The 24984-nt window shown below is 36.9% G+C and overlaps 1 protein-coding gene across 1 annotated transcript in view; it reads right to left on the reverse strand.

Moving 5' to 3' along the window:
- The window catches only part of Serpini1 (serpin family I member 1), an 85820-nt gene that overhangs the window by 31883 nt on the left and 28953 nt on the right, over positions 1-24984 (reverse strand). The window contains exons 2-5 of the mRNA XM_023717809.1: positions 8932-9025; positions 5581-5847; positions 4337-4567; positions 1173-1380 (exon numbers count right to left, since the gene is read on the reverse strand). Of these exons, the coding sequence (XP_023573577.1) occupies positions 1173-1380; positions 4337-4567; positions 5581-5830 (689 nt within the window). The 5' untranslated portion in view covers positions 5831-5847; positions 8932-9025. The remainder of the gene's footprint in view (positions 1-1172; positions 1381-4336; positions 4568-5580; positions 5848-8931; positions 9026-24984) is intronic.

Genomic DNA, 24984 nt, shown 5'->3' on the forward strand with positions numbered 1-24984 from the left:
TTTTTTTTTTTTTTTTTTTTTGGTGGTATCTGGGATTGAACTCAGGGCCTTGTGCTTGCCAGGCAAGTGTTTAATGTACTGAGCTATATCCCTGGCCCAATACCTGGTATTCTAATATTAACAAAATTCAAGTTTTGGGGCCACAGTTACACAGCTAAAATGAAATCTAGTTATTGAGTTCAATAGTCTACTGCAGTGGTGGCGAACCTATGGCACACATGCCACAGTAGGCTGTTTTGCCACCACTGGTAGAGTGTATTTATGATGATTAAGATATAAAATTAGGGAATCAGGTAGTTTGTTTGGTATTCTATGAACTTGGCCAAATTATCTAGGCTTGCCTATATTTTCAACAATCTTCAAAATATTCTGCCATTGCTTTAAAATTTTCCTACTTTAAAAAATTAATGTAATGATTTTTAATGAACATTTTCCAATAATCTAGGATTTTAGACATTACACTAAATATTTAATTTTCATACAGATTGGGATGTTCCTTTCATGTTTTGACTATTAACTAGATTTGCTATGATTGTAGTCTTTTAACACTACAATATACTTCTAAACAATATAAAGTACTAGTTCTAAAATACACTTGCTTAAATTGCATTGCTGCCTAGGACTTCACAAATTATTATAATTTGATTTAATATACAGAAAGAAAGAACACATTAAACTGAAAAATCCAAAGAAACATCTTTGGAAACAATACTAGGGGTATTAAATTTTATCACAAAGTATAGTCAGCCACTAAGTAAAACTGAATGAACAATTATTTCTGGCCAGACATTTAATACATTTTAAATAAAAAAATATAAATGTTCATGTGAGAAGAATGCTTCCAATTCGAAAAGTAGTAAGGAGCCTAAATCAAGAGTTTGGTGGACCACGTAGTCAAATCTCCTCAAAGCCAGTGACATCATGCCAGATGTTTTCAGATGAAAAAGTCACTCAGCAAGTAGGATCAGCTATAGGAATTAAAAAATATATATTGGAAAACTGTCAAAGCATATAATATTCACTCAACATCTAATTATAAGTAGCCTTTGAAAATGCAGCTAAGGAAATCGAATTCTAGCCCAAATTAGCCTGACAAAGAGTTTGAGCAATGAATATTTCATTTTATTTTTCTAAAATTTATTGGTGTATTACAAGAAGAAAGAAATAAAAACAAAAATTGCTTACCATAATAAAATTCTCCTTGCTGATACATCATTGGAATTTGGACCTCACTTTCATCATCTTTAGTGAAGGAAAAAGTTCTAGTGTTTTCAGGTCTAAACTGTGACTTCCAGCTGCCCTTGAAATACACAGCATTGATGAGGGCCAGATGAGTGACAGCATCAAAATCCATTGGGGACACCAAGTCTTTCAGGAAATCTATTTAAGGAAAAATAGACAGAAAAAAATTATATTAAATTAAAATTGAAGAGTACCGCCCGTTATCACCATGTGGCTCACAAATATTGTATACTACATTTATAATAAAAATAAGATATCTTAATTTCAAAGATAAAAATTACACACACACACACACACACACACACACACACACACACACACACAGAGCATAATTAGCAACTAAGGACATCAGCGCACCACCACCACCTAAATAATAGCAGCAGCATCCTGAAAACAAACTCGCAGCATCGTGCAGTGACTCTCAGGCTTCACTGCTGTGCAGTTGCGCTGATGCATGTGAAAACTCTTAACACTGACTGAGCACGCAAATGTTTCTAAATTGATTCCTGAACAATGTTCAAGATTAGATGCCATCCAATTCAAACTTTTCCCCACGAGCACTGGATGTCTGTGTACAAATACAACAGTTGCTATTAACTAGCTGACAACAGATGAGTGAAAGCCCTTAAGCTTTGATGCCTTCATTCTATCATTTGAGCTGCTCCTTTTCAAACATACTTTGAAAGATACTGGTCTTTGTAGTTTCCTGGAATTGTCCAAGAGTTTGAAAACTCATAGACTTTAATAATTCACTCTATTTTGGGTAGATTGTTATTCTTGACTTGTTCTTTAAATGCTACAGAAACCCTTCAACACAAGTTTCTTTGTGCTACAATTCAACCTTGAAAAGCATAGGACCAAAATACGTTCTGTATCTGCTGTATTATACTAGTCATACTACTTAAGATAGATGTCTCAGTATTTTGTGACTGATGGGAAAAAGGGTATTTGATTAAGGTATTTTTGGGTCTTAATGTAAAATTTTGGACTGACATATCTTGGGATTTTTGACATTAAAATTTAATTTAATGAATAGCTATAATAATCTGCCTTTAATTTATTTCACTTTTTAAATTCTAATTTCAATTATTACTCAGATAAAATTAGAAGATAAAATGGTAAAATGTGGAACACCTTAGCCAGTCACAGTAGCCCACACCTGGCACCCAGAACTCTGGGAGGCTGAGGCAGGAGGACTGCTTTGCCAGCCAGGGCTACCTAGTGAGTTCATACCCAGCATGAGCTACACGGTGAGGCTATAGCAAATAAACAAAATTAAAAACTTAAAAAGTTAAATGTGGCACATCTGTAGATCTTAAATGTTCAGATATGAATTATAAGTAAAGTTTAATATAAGTGCTTTTTTTGTAGGGATTGCAGCCTGGGGATTTTTTTATATTAATTTTATTAAGAAGTAACAATGAGACAGTTTCAAAACAGGTTAGTAGGACAGTTACAATAATTAATAAATTGCATATTGTTGTCTTTGTAGTAGTTATTCATAGTACAAGATGCAGACATGATATCTTATCTAAACATTATTAGTTCAAAACTTTCTTCTCATTGAACTAAGAGAAAGTAGCTGTATATCTATGCTAACTATTTTGTACATACATTTTTTTTTCACTACAAAATGGTCCTTCATTTATATCTCCCTTTTTTGTTTACTTTTGTAAGAGATGGGTATTCCACCGCCATTCATATATTGTAGGTGCATGAATTCAGTAGAGTAATCCATTATAGTCCAGTAGTCTATAATAGTAGTGGATTATCCGCATGATTAGCAAAGTCTGAAGTTGTTGACTTGAGCCTTTTACAGCTCAGCATATTAATATAGCTTTACTTTTTATACTTCATAGAACTGTTCTGCTACAATGTTGTATATGGTTAGATTTCTAAATTTCTGTGTAAAAAAATTTTAATTGTTTATTTCTACTTTTTTACTATTATTATTATCATTTTCACATTCTGTAGGGAGTTAAAGCCCTGGGGATTGAACCCAGGGCCTTTGCACTGAGCAACATCACAAGCTGTTTTTTGTTTTACTTTTACTTTTTGAGCCAGGGACTTTCTCAATGGCTAAACTGCTTGGGCTGGGCTCAAAACTATGACCCTTCTGCCTCATAGGATTACCACCATGTGTCACTACTGCTGAGTAAGGTAAGTGGATCTTATTCTGATTCCTTTCCATTTATTTGATCTTAAAATTGGTTAGGTTTTCTTGTTTGTTTTGTTTTTTCTACCTGAAATTGAACTCATGACCTTGCACTTGCCAGTCAGATGCTATGAGCGATAGCATGAGCCGAACTACAGCTCAGATGCTATGCCACTGAGCTAAACCCCTGTCTGGGTTGCTTTTGTTTTCTTGCTTTTTTAAAAAAATCTTATTTATTTAATGTATTTAGTACAGTGTCTACAGTGTCTCACTACACAGATCAGACACACAGTGATCCTCCTGTTTTCAGCCTCCCAAGCGCTGGGATTACAGATGCATGCCACCACGCCCAGTCTCAATAGCCATCTCAGTGTACCCCAGGGATCGGGCTGGCAAGGCATATTAGAGATCAAACCCTGGTCTCTAAGTCTGCCTAAGCAGGCACTTTAATCTGCTGAGCTATCTGGCTGTCCCCTGGGTTGTTTTTCAAAAATAATTGTTTTCAATTTTTTTTTTATTGCCAATTTAGTTTTGGAGCTTTAAAGTCAACAAATTTTTTTAAAATTCTGATTTTACCTCTTTAATTCTATCTTAAATGTGTTGCTAAAAGAACCACTAAACACTATTTTATCTAGTGATGTATTTATTCAGTAGTCGGCTCAACACAGTTCCATTTCTATATAGAGAAAACCCATCAATCGGAGCACAGGATTCAGGTGGTCTATATACACGAAAAGAATTCACTTCTTCCTCAGAAGTTCATTCTTAAACAATATTTCTGAGAGGGACTGTAACCTATAGAAAACAAGTACCAGGTACCCAATTACCAGGTGGCAACTCAATGCCACCTCATAGTCAAAAAGCAAAGGACTGAGGGGACAAATAATCCAAAAACTAAAAGATGGTTAAACTAAGCTATTAGAGAAAGAACGAACATACTATTTGTGCTATTTTCCACCCATTTATTGATGTAGTTGGCCACAGCTACACTGTGACTAAAGTCCACATGATTTACTTCAGCATTAAAGTACTTTTTCATCATTTTCAAAAACTCGTCCTTGACGTGAAATCCATTTTGTACAAAGAGAGAATTGGCAATTTTCAACTCATACTGGCTCTCTTCAGCAGTTGCCATGTTAGAAAAATCCTTCAAGAAAGAAAACTCTTCACCTGCAAGATGACAAAGGACAAGCTTATTAGTGGAACAACCATGGTAAAAGGTTAAGAAGAGTAAACAAGCACTAGAACTCAGGGAGGGACATAAGGCGAACATGGCCCCAGGAGAAAAGCAGGCTTATTCTCCACACAGACATGGTAAGACTATTCCAATGCTGCTTGTACTGTTGCTAGATATTTCAATAAACCTGTATTACTTAATATTTTCAACTCACTTTTTTTTTTTTTTTGGAACCAGGGATTGAACTCAGGCCCTTGTGCTTGCCAGGAAGCACTTATTCTACTGAACTATCTCCCCGGCCCATAATACTATTTTTCATTACATTATTATATTGCTAGAATCTACAAAGCAGAATTCTGTCAGTGATTTTCTTTCAAAACACTTGGGTTGCTTTCTTTAAATTAATCTTATTTTATAATTATCAGGGAAAATTGTGTTTAATTATTTGTATAAATTCATGTTAGCATGGAAGCATTGTGCACACCTGTAATCCCAGCACTTGGAAAACTGACTCAGAGGATCACAGTGAGTTCAAGGCCAGCCTGAACTTGATTTAAAAAAAAAAAAGAAATTCAAGATATTTCTTCCTTTAAATTTCACTATTGCTAGACTTTTTAAATATTATAACTAGAAAATACATTATAAGTTGTCATAGTCCTTAATTTTCTAATGATTTAATTTATATGCACATTAGAAGCATTAAAATAGAAATCATACGTGGTATTAAAGTGATTATAAAATACCTTTTGGCTAGAAATTTTCCCTGACACATTTAATTTTTATAGTAATATAACATTTCAAAAATTCCTCTGTGCTATTTATAAAAGGGGATACAGTTTATCTTAAGCCAAAACTATCAGGTAGTCTTACAGACCATATTCCTCTCTTTAAACAAATAATTCTAGTTGTAATTTTTATGTATTTGCATGACAAATTATTAACCCTCCAGAAGAGAAGCTTAGATTTAGTCAGGTCACCCAGAGAAATCCAGCCAGAGCACACTTACCATGCTTCACGTTGTCATATCCCATTGATAGGCGAATTTCTTTCAGAGTAGACCCTTGAGCCCCAAGTTCCATTATTCCCATTGCAAGGGCAATGCTCAGTGGAGAGAAGAGAATGTTTTCATCTTCCCCAGTGGCTCGAAGATGGTTGTACATATTCACCGACACCTCAGCAATGGTTTCATCAGGGAAAGTGGCCCCTAACACCACACTTTGCAGAACCAGCAAAGAGAACAGTCCAAGGAAAGCCATCCTGGAATAGTTTCAAGCTTAGGAAACAATAATTTATATGTTACTTTTTTTCAGAAAAGTAACAGAGTAGAAGGAAAAATATAAGGAATTAGTTCTTGGTAAAGAAATACTTTTTAAAACACACATAACATTAATATTGCTATAACAAAAGCTCCCTTGGAGTATTTGTTGGAAAGCCTGTGTGTGTGCATGAATGCACTATGCATGTGTGTGTGTGTGTGTGTGTGTGTGTGTGTGCATGCATGCACATCCACTTACATGCACATGTGTGTGTGCATGTGGGCTAGGAACCAAACCCAGGACCTTACACATGCTAAGCATGTGTACTTCCTCTAAGCTAAATTCCCAACCCTGAAAGTCTTTTAAAAAGTCAGTCAATAGTCATATAAATAAATAATACTACCTACATTCTAAGGAGTGTCCAAGGAATAAGATAATTATGATTTTATCCTTCACAAAGTTAAGAGGATGTACAGATTCATATACAAATGATTCTCTTATATTTGGAAAAGATAATTCTTTTTCATAATCCCACCCCATCACTTCTCGACCTTTTGGCAAAGATCAAGTGCATAATCCCACCCCATATATTTTGATAATGAGTATGAATTAACTTACCCTGCTTCCTCTATATTACACAGGTCTCAAATAACTACAATGAAAGCCAGAAGATGCTTCCAGGCCTTGCGATGAGTTATCGAAGTTATCCATTTGAAATACCACTTTACTCATTTACTACATATAAAAAAATTAATATACTTTGTAACTGGATTATCAACTGGTGGAACAGAACCAGACACACACATGCCCCATGTCCCAGTTGATTCAGCTCCGGCTGCAGAGCTCAAAGGAAGTAGTAACTCAGCAGAGGAGCAGTGTCAGCCATCCTCAGGCCCACTTCTCATGTGGCGGTTCACTATGCAAGTGCTGTTCTCACTGATGCTTTCAGCAGGCAGAGCCTTCTGCCAACATTCAGAATGAGGCTGAATTTTTTTCTTTCTTTCTTTCTTTCTTTCTTTCTTTCTTTCTTTCTTTCTTTCTTTCTTTCATTATATATTTACTACAGGGTCTACAGGGTCTCACTACACAGATCAGACTCACAGTGATCTTCCTGTTTTCAGCCTCCTAAGTTCTGGGATTACAGACATGTGTCACAACACCCAGTCTCAATCTCCATCTCAGCACACCCCATGGGTGAGGCCAGCACAGCATGCTAGGGATAGAACCCCAGTCCCTGCACCTGCCTAAGCAGTAGCTTTAGTCTGCTGAGCTACTGGCCAGCTTGAGGCTGAATTCTTGATACAACACTGTCCTTTTATACTTAGGCTTCTGTTACCATTTCAGTTTACACCAGCAAATTATGGATTCCATTGAATACACTTAACTATCATGTTTGTCTGCTTCTAGAATCACATTGAGAACACATTTATTTTGGTAAAATAAAGCAGCCTGAGTGCCCAGAGATCTTTGACTAGCATTTACATGTCTTGGTGTGCCAGTATTCTGGCACTCCCCAGAAGCTCCTGTCTACACACAGCAGTCTGGCTCTCTTCTCTGTATTCTCCCACTTTGTCAATGCAGGCATCTAGAAAGCCACACTATTTATGCAAACAATTTGGTAGCTTATTTGGTTCTTATCCTTTTAAAATTCATTATTAAAATAATATGTAAAACAGTATTGAGCAAACACATTTGAAAAATGGTATTTTAATGAGGGTTTAGCATTAATGATCTCCATTAATCAAATAATGGTACATATACAATTAACTGAAGAGCAGTGTAATAGTCATTGAGTCATTGAGCAGAAGTTCCAAATCAGAACGGTGATTTCAAATTCCAGGAAAAATAAGAATAGGAGTAGAGGGGCAATCATGGAGAATGAGAAAGAAATACTTCCCTAAATCAATTGAGCAGTCTGGACTAGGGTACAGGTAGGAGACACTGTATCACGTAGTTTAACAGATCATCTTATTTGTTTGTTTTTGTGGTACTGGAGATTGAACTCAGGACCTTGGGCTTGCCAGGCAGGCACTTATGCTCTTGAGTTATCTCCCCAGAAAATATATCACCTTGACTGTACCCTGTGTAAAGGACCAACGGAGCCTCATTACTTCTGTTTGATGTTATCTAGTATAAAACTAAGAAATTAAATTCACTATCTGATACTTGTATCGGTCAATCAGTAGTGCACCTACCTTGAAACCACTGCATTTACCAAGAGCATCAAATTTCAGGCTGATTAAAATATCTTATTCATGGAAAAAGCTGATCTTTTGTCAATCAATACATGCCAAATAAGTTTATTTTTATTTACAAATAAATGTTTCATGATATAATACTAGCTAACAATGCTATATACTTATAAAGGTTATCCTATTAAACTAACCACGTTATATGTACGAACTCATCACCACTTTGTAAGTGGAAGTACAGTCTCATGCTTTTGCTCAATGCTGTTTGGAGATTCCAGAGCAGGCCTATAGCTCAAGTCATCCTGGTAAGACCTTAACAGTAAAAAAAACTGCTTCTCTAGACATCAGCTAAGTAGCAGGGCATGAGACTTGAAGAACAAGACCGGATTCAGTCTCGTATCTGATAACATGGTACACGACCTTCAACAAGTCACGTGACTTCTCTCAAACTTAACCTCCTCTTTTGTGAAATGAAAATACTATATTAATCCCTACTTTACAAAACTATTAAAGAAATACTGTAAATTCAAAAATTATTTTAACCTATAAGGTTTTCCAATGGTGGGCATTATTATGAGGAAACAATGTTTCCATAGTATGTATACTTGCCAAACTAAACAAAAAGTTATATAGCCAAAGTAAGTATTTTTCTGTTGCCCATCTAATATAGTACTATTATCTGTTCATTCAGTGAGATGGTAAGGTACCATGGAAACACAAAAATATGTAGGAAAAGGCTCTTGTCCTAGAAGAACTCACATCACTGTGCAAAAGCATATAATTTATTATAGTAGCTCTTATCTGTTTAAGAAAAGGACCCATTTAAGAACCAGAAAAAAAGTCAATCCATCATAAAAAAGAATACCCACATATAACAAAACACTACTTTCAGGCAGGGTGTTCACTGACCTCAAATTGGGAAGAACAGGTTTGCAACAGCTGGTCCAGATGCAGACAGGCTGTGTTTCCCAGTGGGAACCCGCAATTCCACAGGATTTCTTTTCTGATGAAAACAGAGATAACAAAACCACTAACACAGCCTTGGACTTCTAGAGGACTTCTGAAAAAGCCTTTATTGTGTTTGTGGGAAAGACTCTTCTGGGGTGGGGAGCAGAGCAGCAGTTTGCTGATTACATGCCCCGCTAGGAAATTAGGAGCCTGTGGTTGGGGATGACAGCAGTCATTCCAGGAAACTGTAAGGATGCAAAAATTTCTCTGTTCTGGAAACATGCATGCTTGGCTACATTCAGAGCTTTTCTCTTCTCACAGGCAACAATTTCAGTTTGCAGGCAAGCTTACCTCTGCTAGTCCGGGCCAGCATCTCTGATCCTACCTACTTTGCCCTTATTTGCCAGGCCCCTGCACCTCTGCTGCCTGTGACTGCTTCTACAGGTTTTGAGGTCTTTTTGGAGGAAGATTTTCTCTTTTTTCTTTATACTCTCTAAATGTAGATGCTCTCCATGGATCTAGTGCTGGCCCTGTTCTCTTCTTTCTCTCTACTTCTCATGCCTGTTGGTGAACTCTCAACATAGATACGAAAACTATTACTCCTATCCAAAGTCTAACAAAAGTAAAAATTTACTTTTGACTTGTTTTTCCCTTTATTTTCTGATGTGTATGTTATTAACTGTACTTCAGCCACTTATACTTCAATCCCTGTGGGCACTTTGAATACAAGGTAGCTAAAACAGGAGCCCATTATTTATCAGTCAAACTCACTTCTTTTCTTAAAATATTACTCGACTCTTCTCAATCTCTTTTTACCTCATGTTCAACGAACTGAACACTTGTTCCATGCTACACCCCAACACCTCTCCATGTGATCATCCAAGGGTCACTTCTGTGGCCACGACAGTAGTTCAGTGCCTTTGAAGGAGCACACCAATGGTTCCCAAATATCACCTGAATTCTTGGTTACTGCCTTCTTCAACGCAGCTTACAAAAACCCTCCAGATCGATTGCCTTCATCTGTCATATGGCTAAGTTATTCTGGTATATAAAAACCCAGGACCCTGTAGACTGAAGCCCAAAATCTTTAGTTTTAAATGTAATCCTTCATTTGTACTGTGATTGAGCAGAAGCTGCTACTCATTGCTCTCCTAGAAATCCCAAAACTCTAATCAGATTTGCAACACATATATAGAATCTCCCTCTCATGGTGCTGATTTGTATACTTTTCTAGAGTCACCGCATCCCAGAATTTCACATCTTAATTCTTGTTTAATATTCTGTTCCATTTCATGAATATTTTCCCAGTTCTCCAAAGAAAAAATCCTCCTTCTCTGAAATTGCTCCATTTTTCTTTCTCCTGCCAGTCGTGTACAGAAGTGCTTCCAGACCAGATAGCTTCATGCATACATCATCTCTTGTCTTAGATTTTGAGGGCATAAGCGGAAAGGTAGACCTGCTTGTACATATGGGCTAATCAGAGTAAGACACAATGCAATACACATAGCAGGAGCCAAATAAACATTTTTTCAAATTACTAGAGCACAAAAGGAAAGGCACACAAGAGTGCATCGGAATGAACATCAAGAGTAACTACAGCTTTTAAGTTCTCCAGGTCAACTTAATCAGAAGTAGTAGCATATTTCTATGTTTTATTCCCTTTGATAAAGCTTCCTCACTGAGGCTGTGGCTATTTTTCCAGCCCAGCAAAGTAGTTCTACCTCTGTCGCTGGTAGAATGCAATGCCTGGACACACAATGCCTTACCAAAAAGCACACCTTGCACAGCCAAAAGAGCTGGCAACCAGACATTACCGGCTGAATATTTGTCTACAAAGTCCAAGGCTTATCATTAGCCATAATAATCAACACATTTCCAAAGAGTTTCTCTTATATGGAACATTACTTTGAAAATTTATTATTATCATCAGGCAACTGATTATAATATCTTTAGATTAAAAAGTAAAAGTACCAGAATAAGTAGTAGATAATTCTGCCATGGTTGCAAAGATAAAGTAGTTAGAGCTATGAGTACACTATTCATTCTTGAATATTTCCTCCTCGCTATCTGCAGTAAGGAGGTTGTGGGCATGTGTGGACATGACTTTAGAAGATACTTCATGAAAACAGGTCAGAGGACTGAATCTTCTTGTAATTGAGGTAGGAGAAATTATAATACTAAGATCAGAATTATTTTTAGAAAACTTTTTAAAGTCTTCTGGTAATTTATGCTTACTAGGAGATCAAGTATTCCTAAATATATATTAATTTGATGACCCAATTACTTAAAATTTAAAAAATGATTTAATAATTGTCAGTTGAGCAAAAAAGGGAGGTCTTCTTTAGCCATGGAGCAAAAGTAGCTGGTGGATGTCTTTCTCCTAAAAAGAAAAGGGGGTGGGGGGAAGCACAGGAAATAACTAAGGAAAAGCATCTACTACAAAGAACACTGTGCCAGAATTCCTCTAGCCTGTTAATTCTCAGACTTTTGCATGGAAAGGACTTTTATTCCTCTCACTGAATGAACCAAGACAAGGATGATACATTTTTTTTTTTAGCCCAGCAAATATGTTGGAAATACCACTGATAACCACATGAAAGAATGAATATATCAAAATAAAAATATAATAGTCCTCCTTAATGGATATATATATATATATATATATATATATATATATTTATATTTATTTTTTTTGGTAGAACTGAGGGTTGAACCCAGGCCCTTGTGCTTGTCAGGGAAGTACTTATTCTACTGAGCCATCTCCCTGGCCCCTGGATATATTTGAATTAATATAATTGTACTATTTTTCATACATTGGTAAAAAATTTTATCATAAGTGTTTAGAAAACTGTTTGGTGGTCACTGTTTTAACCTTGGTTAGTACTTCAGTAGTTGCTAAATTTTTGTACAAGTTAGCGTCTCCAGGCCTTTTTTTTTTACTGCTTTTCTCTGAGATAGGCTGGAGTTAGACATACACCAATGAAGCTGGGAAATCTGTCAAAAAGAAAAAAAACAACTCCATCTTGTGAAAAAAAGTGTATTTTTGCAACTGTAACTTAGAAAATTTCCTTTTTGTCACATGCTTGATATTTCTCATTACTTTTAATTTTGATCTTTCTGAAGGTGGGATAAATCTAATAATTAATGTCCAAAGAAACCAGCTGGTCCTCCGGCAGAGAGGCACGGTGTGACACAGCTGTCATTTCCTGGACAGGTCTCCTGGGCTGGGCAAGTATGCTCCAGGTTACTTGTCAACCTGTGCTCCCTGCCTTGACTTATTTCTGTAGGTACTGCCCTGCCTGTCAGCTGAATCTTCCTCATACTTTGAGCTGGGCATGACCTCAATAGGACATTTGTAAGCAGAACAGGAAGGACATTGTCAGTAATATCAATATTCACTCAAGAAAAAGAACCTATTGATTTTCTTATAAAGAAAAAACCCAACAAACAAATGCGTTACAAAGGACCCAAGAATAGAAGCACATGCAAATATATAAATGTGTGTAAGCAGAGAAGTCTTTTCTCCAGAAAGTACACACGAATGTTGGTTAGATATCAAGCAGGACAAAAATTAAAAGTTAAAAGCAGAACTTGCCAAATCTCTCAGAATGAATCACAATGCTTTGAAAGCTAGAAAAGGCGAATGATCCGTGTGTGCTATGGCAAGGACTACTGCTCAGGTGTTGTCAGAGGCTTCCTAATAGCTCTTAAAATTACTCATATAATCTTAGGCATATAATGAAGCAGAGCTGTTGGGGGGGCATGAATATGAGAGTGGAATATTCATGCAATCAAGTGGAAATGTAGAAAAGATCTCAATATTCTTTCAAATGCCTTAAGATTACCTCATTCACAAAAGGGCTCCAAAGATTTCCATCAGAAAATTCATCATGACCTTTGTATGACAAAAGTGGCTAAAAGTGACCCAGAGTAATGTCAAGAAGGTTGAGACTTAAATTTCTCCTAGCCAAGAGGATAATGTGCAGTGGTGTGAATAAATGTACTTTACAGGTCGAATAGAAATGAATATTTTTCCCTTTAAATTTTTTTTCTCTCAAGAAAAGTTGTTACTCAATTAAGATATCTATTCAAAGCAATAGGCTGGAAGCAAGGAACTAAAGACCCAACAAGAGATTTAGGTCTGTCATAAAACCTGATATAGGTTTAGGGCTCAGATAATAATACCCACATTATAACTTGCTGCTCTGCTGACTACTTCACACCAAAGGTCCTGGCTGAGCATCGGATGGTGGGAAGGTTTTGCTCTGGTATCGCTTATCTGCTGTACAACAAGCCCTGCAAAAATACAGCCACAACTATCTGCATCTCTTCTGGGAAACTGGACTATCCGTCTCAGGAAAGAAGTCTGAGGACTGTAACCACACCTGGAACAACTTTACCATAAGACAGGACAGGTTTCTCAAGCTCATTCAAATTCCAGAGAGAATCATTTAGAAGCTAATTTCTGTTTCTTGGGCCCATTCATTTCCCCTAAATTTGTTTAGCACTCCTCTAAACTGCCTACAGGCACCATTTACTTTTTTTTAATGAAGAGGGTTTTTACCGTCAATCACATGGCTCTCCTTTGAGTTATCGTCCTTCATTATTTGTTTGTTTCTCCAAACAGCATGGTGTGGGCCTTGCCATGCATTCTTAACGTGAAGTTTTCAACAGGATGGGCTATGTTCTTTTTCCCATAGTGTTGTATCAGACAGAATGGAAAGCTCTTCAGATAACCTTCAAACCAGGTGTCAACTTGAGAAAATGCCATGGAAATCAAAAGGGCAATCTCACAGAAAGAGTAACCTATGAAGATTTAATTTATTATATATATGCTGAACCAGATGATGACCACTGTATATTATCTATAACATAGTCCAAGGGAATATGGGTACCCAAACTTCCCAGGATCCCTAGAGTCATTTGTTATACATTTACTATACTAAGTCTGAGTTCTTCAGCAGCAAGACAAAGCTAATCAGAATGAAGATGCACTGTGTCTTAGAAGAGAAGACATCCTTTCTTTGGCACTGCCTGAGACTTACAATAAGCTTTGAATTTTTCCAGGAGACTCCTTGGGTGACAACATCACTCATCTAGTAGTATACTACAATAACTTGTTTGAAAATTATTTCAAATCAAGAAATTCATGCTGAATACATAAATGTCTGGTGAATTTTTTTGCATTAGGTCATAAAAATATCTGAAGTTAAAGGCTAAAATACTTTTATGTTTTAAAAAGTGGTAGCAATCCTGGTAAAGTAAATCATTCACAGCACTTTTTAGGGTAGTAAGAGAGAGACTCTGCAATGAGCAATGAGCACAGTAGAGACTGGACATAACCCCACATGTGAGAACAAGTGGGAAGGTAGAACCAAGAAGCCACGTGGGCGATCTGTAGATGGAAAACTACTGAGAGAAAACTTAGGAGCAAAGAAAATTCTACATAAATTCAGTTGACAGGATTTTTGTTGAAGGCCAAGGTAATAATTTATTTAAGATTTTAGATGAGGTATTTGACTAGATATCAAGGGTAGGAGATCAATGCTCAGCTGACTCAGTTAGATTCTTACAAATTTTGACTAAACACACCCAGGGCAGGGGCCAAGCGCAGGGTCCAGTTGAGAAGAGGACTGAGAGGAGCCTGACTCTAGTCTGGTCAGGGAGAAAGTCTTTGCAAGTATTTTCCAATAGAATTTTCTGCAATGATAGATGTGTTAGATATGTGTATTTGTCCAATGAGACAGCCATTCAACTTTATTTAAATTCAATTAATTGAGCCACATGTTGATAGTGGCTACTGCATTAGACAATACAGAGCTTGAAGTTTGCTAAACAGAACAATTTTTGTAACATTGGTTCTTTATCAAATAGCCCATAATATAAGTATTCAAAACAAATTCACAGAAAAATCAATAATATAAACTCCAGAAAACATGTTTCTATGCAAGACTTTTTTTTATTAAAAAAACTTCCTATCAAATGATAAAGGAGCTATTGTTTGAGTTCTGAAGTCTTTAGATTAGGGCAGGTGATTACAACTGAAAACACAAACATGAGAAGCATAGAATTCTTTATCCTATTTTTTAAAATATAATCTAATTTTTAAATGTTTTTTTATCATATTCTGTAGGGACTTAAAGTTCAACATATCAATACTTGATGAAAAATACCTGTTCCTTATTATGCCTAAGATGTTTGAAATGCAGTGAGATAGTGAGGTTAAGATTGATAGCCCAAATCGTTTGATAATAACAATAAGCTTTTCTTCTGGATGTTAACAACCTAAGTTTGCAGACCAAAATTAGAGAAAAAGGAGGGATACAAGGAAAGCCAACATTTTGGCCCTAGCCTTATAAGGTCAATTAAGACTCAGGACATATGAGAACTTGTACTGTAACGTCATGTACCTCGGTAGTGTCCCAAATTTTCTGATCAAGAAGATTATGGGGCCAAAGAGGAAAGTGATCGATGACGTAGAGTGGGCCTAAGGAGAGTCACATGGGGAGAAGATACTCTCTCAGGCTTTCACAGAGAGCACATTGGCCAAGCATTGGCCGTGACTCATCCACATGGCTGCACTGATAAAGGTTCTACAATCTGAGGTACAGGATCTCAGGACAAATCCTGAGGGCATTTCACTGACCTTCTCAGACCAAAAAGTTACAACTCTTGTTGCATAGGTCCTGCTTTACCTTGGTCTTAACCATCCAGCAGAAAAGTATGAAGACGAAATTATAAGAAATAAAGCCATGCTGTTAAGTTGAGCTGTGGGGGACTCAGGTCAATAATTTCTGACATTGCCAGTTAAACAGAAGACCCAATGCTATTATGGGCTACTGGACTCTTTTAGAATATTTTGCTGAGTTTACACACCTATAATATTCAATAACGGAACTTAGAAAAAATGGGGTATACCGATGAATGTCCATTTTGTATCTGTGTATTCAAAGTGGTTGGGATAGATATATAGTTACATTCTGTTAGTGAATAGAATGATTTGTTCTAATGGTGTTTGTAAATAGGATCACAAGTCCGCATCTTGTACAGCAATTAACCACTAAGAAGAATATATGCAGTGTATTATTTGTTGAAAAAAAAAAACTGAAAACAAAATCAATGTCAAAATCTTCAGTGAGCTGACAGGTCCTCAGCCCTCCTGGAAATGGAATTTGAGCTTTCCATAAAAAAGTGATGAATAATTCTCTTGGTACAGTTGGAGAGAACTGATACTCGCCAGTGAGTGACTTCCTGTGGATTTGTGTCAGGAGAGCAAAACAAGTGGCACACAAGCCCAAAGACAAGATTTCAGCAAGCAGCTTCAAAGACATGGGTGAAAAGTGACCATCAGTCAAAGTCACATGTCACCCAAGGCCATCTTGGATCAATGCCAGGCACTAATGGTCTTAGCTTTCCCATTTACTTGTTAAGAAATCCTTACTATTTGCTCTCTGTCCCTAACAAGACTGTGGATGCTCATTTTACAGTACTTCATTTGGCCTCTCATTTCATTGGCAAGAAACAAGTCATTTTTACTGACCAACTTCTTCTACACAAAAGATGTTTAATGAACCAAAGAAACATTCCCATGTGCTTGTGATACCTAAAATTCCATTCACTCCATTCCTTCTGCAAGTACTAATCCTTGCCAACTACGTGCCAGGCAGTGTGGCAGGTGCTAAGGACACAGAAGTAACCAGGAGGCTACAAGCGACCTGCATCAACAACATGTTCTTTTGGGTTAAATCCACTCTGATCAACAACATAATTCATTTTCCAAGCACATTTTTAAAGATTAGCATTTCCAATCTTTCATTATTGAAAGGCTGCTTCTGTAATAAAGTTTTTAGAAGCTGCCTTTGTCTCTGAAAATTAAAAAAAAAAAATACTTGGATATTAAGTTACTTCTTGATTATTTTGTTAAAGGAGAAATTTGGGGCCTGACTCTTCCTTCAATCATTCCAGAGATAAAAGCTACACTTGACTAAAGCTTGAAGAGCTAGAGAAGGATACAAAATTTTCCTGTTATTTAGTGCTTAAAATATTACCATATCGACTTCCATGGCACTTAAATTCATTTTTAAACTTGTCTTATAATGCACATTCTAAATTACAAACAGTACTGTGTGTGATACAATGGTATCTAAAGAAAGGAAAGCAATATACAGGGCTACTGGACCTACTCACCGAAGTGTTCAGATTAAATTATATCAGATTATTTTTATAAACTGGGCCTTGTGGTACACAGCTACAATCCTAGCACTCAGGAGATTGAACCAGTAGGATTGATGTGAGTTCAACACCAATCTCAGCTAAGTAGTGAGTGCAAGGTCAGCCTGAACTATATAGTGAGACTCTGTCTCAAAAAACAAAATAAAAGAACAGAGTATATATTTACAGAGTTCTTATAATGTTTGTTTTCTTGCCTCCCAGTTTTAGGATTTTGTGTGTCCTTTCACTGAATTCCTCTATGGTGTTAGCTTTAGCTATTATTATTTTGCTCCTTTAGCTACAAACTTTGGCCTCATATTAAAGGATTGTGTGTGAGGGTTTAAGGACATCCTAAACTCTCCTGTGATAAAATAGTAAGTTCTCTTTGCTCCAAGTTTATGGCAACTTCGTATGTCTCAACCTGCTGCTTTCTGAGCATTTGTTGTGTGCCCAGCTGAAGATTAGAACTTTCATATGCAATTTTACAAGCTTTATATTCCATAGAGATTCTTTTTTGATGTTTTAAGAAATTCACATTAACTTTGAAATCTGGGAAATATCTTTATTATGATTTTCTTTAAGAATTCTTTCATCTTGCACTAGAAGCGCTAGGAACTGACAGAAATGCTCCTCTAGTTGATAAAGAATATGATCCTAAATTAAGATTTTTTTCTCAATCATAAAAATAATCATGACACACACTTATTTAACCTGACTAAATTAAGTTACATACATTTTAAATATTTCTCAGAACTACAGACTGGTGAAAGTGAAAATAAGAATGTACCAAAAATAATTTTATTGCTTTTTTGTAACTTTATTTTATAAAGAGAGCAAAAAATAGTATTAACACAGAAAAAGTGATACAGAATTTCACTTAATGAAGTAATATGAATTTCACAACATTTGTTGTAATGCACAGTGTGTTGCCTTCCAGCCTGTTATTCATATTACCAGACATATGCATGCAAAATTGGAAGAAGTTCCTATAAACTTAAAATAAAAATGTCCCTGATATTGATTAGTGTAGTGTTGATGCTACCTGAAAAATATCTGCCTGGTACTTCTACTTATAAATGTTGTAATAGGGGACTTTCTAAAAGACACCGGTACCCTGGTCCTGCTCGTTACTGTGAAGGACTAAAAAGGTAACTTGTAATTTTAATCACTGAGTATGGGCAAACAAGTAGAACACAGACTGATATAAAAAAGACACTGGGAAACTATTCTGGTTACATTTCCCTGTAATTTTCAGAACAGCATTGACAGTACAGTAACAGTTTTAGGAAATGTGCACAAAGATGTGTCAGAGTCAGCCAATCATATTGGGCAGAAGGGGAAAAAGTTCTTGAAGTATTGTACTTCTGCAGGAGGTGCTTAAAATAGTAACAGACCACTCTGGTTTTCAGAGAGCAGGAGAAAAATAGATTTAATTATTTTCTTCTGAATCGAATTCAAGTTTAATAGTCCGCACTGGCAGGAAGCTGGCTGTATTAAGCTCCTCACATCAGAGCTTTTCCCATCGTTAAGCTGGTAGAGGAATAGCTTATGGATCTTGGATCATCACCTCCCAGCGTGCACTGCCTTGTCACACTGTCAGGACACATCACTCCCCCTCTGTTAACCACGACACAATCTGAGAAGGGTCTGGTGAAGTGCAGAAAGGACGTCAGGTTCTTGGTTTTCAACTTTTGATTTGCTTCTTACACATCTGAAGTGTTTCTGGAAGTTAAAGCTACTTGTGTCAAAGAAATTTTAGAGAAAATTTTAATGACCCTAGGGCACTTGTCAGAGTTGAGAATGCAGATGAGACGTGGCTATAGGTAAATTAGAACAAAATGAGACTGTTCTCCTAATCTAAGTTTAAAAAAACAAACACAGATGATTGGCCCTGTAGAGAATTACCATATGTTGGTAATCAGGTTGCCATAAGTGTCATAGATTTGTACATTGTAATAGGTCTACAGATTGAAAACCAGTTTTGTAATCCCAGTAAGAGACAAAGAATTGAAGATTGGTGTCAGGCTGACGCACTACTCTGTCATATATTCTCATTTGTTGGGCTGTACAGCCTATATACCAAGGCTAGAACCTAGAGTATCTTGGGAAGTACTAATAAAATTCTAGGAATATCAAAGTTTCAAAATGCAAAAGGAAGCACCTCCTGAAAAACACACCCTTTGCTCTCAATCCCTCCAGGGACCCACTGATGCTTGAAATTCTAGTTACAATGATATAAAGGGCCAACCACCAAGATATAATGCAAATAGTTGTTAATTTTGATGAACATGCCTAGAGCCAGAGGGTTATCTCTCTCTCTCTCTCTCTCTCTCTCTCTCTCTCTCTCTTTTGTAAATAAATAAACTGAGACTTGGTAAGTTAAGAGGATCTGAAGTTTTGTCTGAGGGCTTCCCATCTTCTACTACATCACCATTTACTATGGCACCTGACCATCATTCACTGGATTTAGAAGGCAGTGTTTAATTGCTGTTATTTCACACACAAATTCTCTATCAGGGACTGACTGCTAAATTCTATGTGCAACCACACACACACACACACACACACACACACACACACACACCCCACAGGGCTATTCATCTCTGTGTAAGATTCGCTTACTTGCTGAGTACCATACCTCTCTATCATATTGATCCTACTTATGCCAAACACTGTTTAAAAGCCCACTTCAGTGGGCTTTAAACACAACACATATTAATTGGAATCCTAACCTACTATTTAGTTCATACTATGGTCTGCCATTTTTACTTAAAAAGTAAAACATTTATAACACTACAACCTTCAAAGGGTACAAAAAAGAATACAGTGAAGACCATCTTTCCCACAACTCCTGACTCTTTTCAGTCAATTGCTCTCAGTGAATGCAATCCATGTCGTCTTCCAAAGACCTTAGGCATGCACAGAATGCAGTACCCTTTTTCTTATGGAAGTAATAACATAATATAAATGATATGTACCCTCACCTTTTATTCAATAATACACATTAGGACTATTTCCTTTCATTACATATAGGACTTCTTCATTTTTTATGGACTTCAGAGCATCCCACTTCATTAGATGCACCTTAATTTTTAGTTTCCTGACAATAGGAATTTAGATCATGCAATCTTTTACTATTACAACTAATACCATAATGAGTAATTCCTAAAATACATCATTTCACAGGTGTGCAATTATCTCCACAGGCTAAACTCCTAGAAGTTAAATTACTAGGTCAAAAGATACACAACTTGTAATTTTTACAAGTGCTGCCAAATTGTCCTCCATAGAGGTTATATCATTAAAAACCTTAGGAAACACTCAAGAGAAATAAGAAAGATTAATACAAAAGAAAAATTAAAATGCTGCTGAAGAACAGACACAGAAAGATTGAATAATTTACCTATGTAATGTTAACAAAATAAAGATAGATGTGAAACCACACCAAGGAGAACAGTCAGCAAGATCCAGATAATGTGGAAAACCACAGCCAAAACGATTCTGCTTCAGCACAGTTCTGGATTACAGAGCCAGGATGGCCAGAGAAGCAAGGAAAGAGATGGTTAAAATAGATTTGAGAGACGCCAAAACATCCCAATGCTTTGACTTTATTTGGATCTTCATTTAAACAATGCCATTTGTAGCAATTATGAATCAAGTGAGAAAAAAAGATTAGAATACATGGAAAATGATTTCTTTTAAGGAATACTGCATATTGTAACACTGCTAGTTTTTGCTTGTTATTCTATATACTTAAGGCAGTTAAAAATATATATATGTTGTAAATGTGTAAATATACATACACATTTGTAAACATATTTTCACACATACAGTGCATATATTCATAAGCACACAGTGATTCTGTTTGCTTGCCTGGTTTTAGATGGCACCTCATGCTGTCCTGCAGGCCTCAAGTGTCCTGCTACCTCAGCCACCGGAGCAACTAGGAGTACAGACCTGTGCCACAGTGCCCAGGTCCTATTCAGGATTGAACCAGAGAAAGCTTAGCTTGACAAAGCCCAGAAATGACTAAAAAAAAAGTTTGCTAAAATAAAATATACATGTACAGCAAAAACTACATGACTAAAGTCAAATGACAAATGGCAAACTGAAAAATTTTCACTTATAGAAAACAAGATGAGTCTGCAAAGAACATTTAGAAATGAATAAAACCAGGAAATATACTACCCAAAATAGGCCAATAATACAAGAAAAACCAAGTCTCTAATCCAGAATGTAGACTTTTATGCACAAACTTAATTAATACAAACTCACATAGCAATTAGAGCAAAACCTAGAGTAAGGGGCCAATGCAGACAATCACACTGTACGAAGAAACCATAAAAAATATGGGTCTGAGTATTGTATGTGCCGCACGCCTATAACCCCAGCACTGTGAGAGGCTGAGGCAGAAGGATCATAAATCTGAGCACAGCTTGGGCAACTGAACAACTTAGTGAGACCCTGCCTCCAAGTAAAGAAAGGGTTAGATGGGGAAAAAGCTCAGTGCAAAAGCCCTTTGTTCAATCACTAGTAGTGAAAACAAAGTTTGTTCACAGCAAATAGAGAACTACACAGACTTGAGAGGAAGCCTTGAATTTGAGGATCACATTACACATGTATTTCCTATGAGGAGCACTTTATTACTGCAGCATCCAGTGCTGAATATTCATGACGATGACCTTGAACTATTTTAAAAGTGTGAAATTAATCACCAATGGAAGTTCCTCATATCAACTTAGATCACCTCAATGATATTATCTTACTGACTCAACCCCCAAAACTGGTATTCTGGCCTCAACTTTTGCAGTTGGACTCTTGTTGCTAGTGGGATTCTCTTTTTGCTGTTTTCCTTCCAGTCCTACAGGCCCTTTGCATACTGTTCCGGCAGGTGTATCACGCCCATGCCAGGACGAGCTTCCTGCCTGGAGTCCAACACCCACCTGTGAACACTATGCCACCCTCTTCTCAGTGCTCTTGATCCTATAAAACAAAAGAAGAGAAAAATGTGGGGGACCTGGCTGAGGAATGAACGCTAAACTATGGGGCAAAAGTCTGCATACAAGCTTTGTAAGCCTTGAGTGGCTAAACAACAGGAAGTTTAGGTTAGCAAGTTAGGCTGTGTCAGGCCACTGCCCTTCCCCTTCCTTCAAGAAAACTGCCCAGCCTTGTGACAGCTCCTTGCCCAGATTGCTTTTCCTTTGCTTTTTTTCTATTACACTAATATTCTAAATAAAAGCCAGAGAGTTTTTGGCTTCCGGGCTACTTCTGGGATCTCCCTAACTCTGGTTGAGTAGTAGCCCTTCTGGCCCTCTTGGTGACTAAGTCTCCTCTAGGAATATTGTTCATGCTCTGCACAGCCAGAGCTACACACTGTGACGAGCAGGTACTGGAAGGATTTGCATATTGTATGTTACATAAATTCTATAAACAATCTGAAATGAAATATTGACATTTTTAATTGGGACATAGTTCAAGTCTTTTTTAAAAAAGAATAAATATGTGGAGAAACAAGATTCTTCCTGGAAACAGCTATTCTATATTACTATAGTTTAAAAAAACAAATAATACACTATGAGTGATGTGCTTTGATTCCAACCTGTTAAGCTGGATTCTCTAATGTTTAATGATTCTGAATTGAGTAATATCTACCTTACTTTGTGACTAAGGAATATATTTGCGAGCTTATGACCTTGTGCAGAACATGGCTACTGTGCCATATTCAAAATTCTTTGACTTTGTGTAATTATATTAAGAGAGTGAATTTATGTTCATATCTGAATCTGCTGGGCTTCATAATCGGGGCAGTCAGCACCATCTGTTGCTTGCTGTCCTTCATGTCTGTGGCAGGAAGCCTCTCTGAGGTTAATTTTCTTTTCAGCTGCAGCTCCCTTTGCAGTTCCTTGCATTTTAGCTGTTAAAGTCGATGGCATTTAAAATCTCCTCAAGTATTTTTTTGCAATACAGCTACAGGCAACAAAAGGGGTCGTTAGAGGGTGAGTTATTTTAAGATTTAAAACCAAGTATGATTAGATAGCGTATATATGATCTCAATGGATCATTAATATCATTAATGTGAGGCAAAAGTCCTAGATTAAATGCTTCTGGGAGAGCACAATTTATTCAGAATGACATGGCTTTAAAATATTATTATAACCTATTATTAAAAAGGAAGACGATAAACTATTTCTCTAAATCAGCACTTCTTATTGTGTGTTCTGGTGATTTCTGCATCAAAACTCCCTACAAGTGGCTAAAATACAGTAAAGGGGATACATCAACAAATTCTCTCCATCTCTGGAAAAACTAAACAAAAACAGGGGATACAAATGAAGGACCATTTTGTATCTGTACATTCAAAATAGTTAGGATAGATATGCAGCTACTTCTCTTAATGCAATGAATAGAAAGATGTGCACTGATAGTATTTGTGGATAGGATATTCATGTCTGCATCTTGTACTATGAATAACCACTAAGAAGACAACAATATGCAATATGTTAATTATTGGAACGGTCCTACTAATGGGTTTTGAAACTGTCTCATTGCTATTTGTTTCTCAATAAAATTATTTTTTAAAAAAGAATTCTTGGCAATGGGTTAAGCTGATCAAAGAAGATTTTAGCCAGTTTACTGGGCATCTACAACATGGTATGGCACATTTTATGTCCCTGGTCTGAAACAGTAGGCGTGTCTTTCACCAAGAGGAAAGTATAAGACTGCCATGTCCCAGTGTAATAAACTGACAGAAAGCTGGGGAAAGTCATTCTGGCTTCCTAATGCTATATATTTATGATTAAAGATAATAAAGTACAATTATTAGGGAGGCTATTAAGCACTGAACTATTTTAAACTTTCAAATAAAATCTTTTCAGATTTTTACTGAAAAAAATTCTCAAGTCAGACACTCTAAACTGGGCATGGTAATACATGCCCACAATTCCAGAACTCTGGAAAGCTATGGAAGGAGGATTGCAAGTTCCATCCTAGCCTGGACATCTTAGTGATTTAGTGAGATTGTGTCTTAAAATTTAAAATAACAAAACCTCTAAAAGGTAGGAGATAAGTTTAATGTGAATGTCCCAGGTTCAATCTCCAATACTGCCCACCCCCAAAAAAGAGAGAGATAGAGATGACAAAGACACACAGAGAGAAAGACAGAGACAGACAGAGTGGGGGCCAAAGGAAGGAAGGAAGGAAAGATATTTTTAGGTGACTGTTATATATTGTAAGTGTGAAGAGCACATGGGGAGTGTAACAACTAGGCACGTCTAGGAGTGAAACTAGCTGATGCAGGACAGTGATTGTCTGAGAATGAGGAAGGATGCAAACTTGGAGCACCAACCCCAAGCAAGATGCTTCACTCTGCCTTCACATCCAAGGCTGTAAGTGTTATATTAACATGAAGCCGATTACCTCTACTTGTTCTCTTCAAGGACTGCAAGCTCCATGAGCACAGGAGGCACATCTGCCTAACTCAGGACTGTACAGACCTAGCCAGTCTCCTGGCCTAGCTCTGCGCTCCATAATTTGTTGAGCGAATGGTGCAAGCACCCTACTTCTACTTGCACAACAGCTGGGACTCAGAAACTTGGGGTAATTTGCCTAGGACTGCACAGATTCTGAACAGAGAACAATAAGCCAATCTCACCTGCCTATTATAAGGCTGGGCCCTTTCCTGCATCTGCTCCTTGTTACACAGTACTCAGCTTATCAAAGGAGACTTCCATCAACTTTGACTGCCAAACTGCCAAGCTACAAAACTCCTATAAAGAAACTTATTAAGAAAATAAGTTATTTAGT

The sequence above is a fragment of the Octodon degus genome, unplaced genomic scaffold, assembly GCF_000260255.1.
Source record: "Octodon degus isolate 3935 unplaced genomic scaffold, OctDeg1.0 scaffold00055, whole genome shotgun sequence".
Classification (NCBI taxonomy): Eukaryota; Metazoa; Chordata; class Mammalia; order Rodentia; family Octodontidae; genus Octodon; species Octodon degus.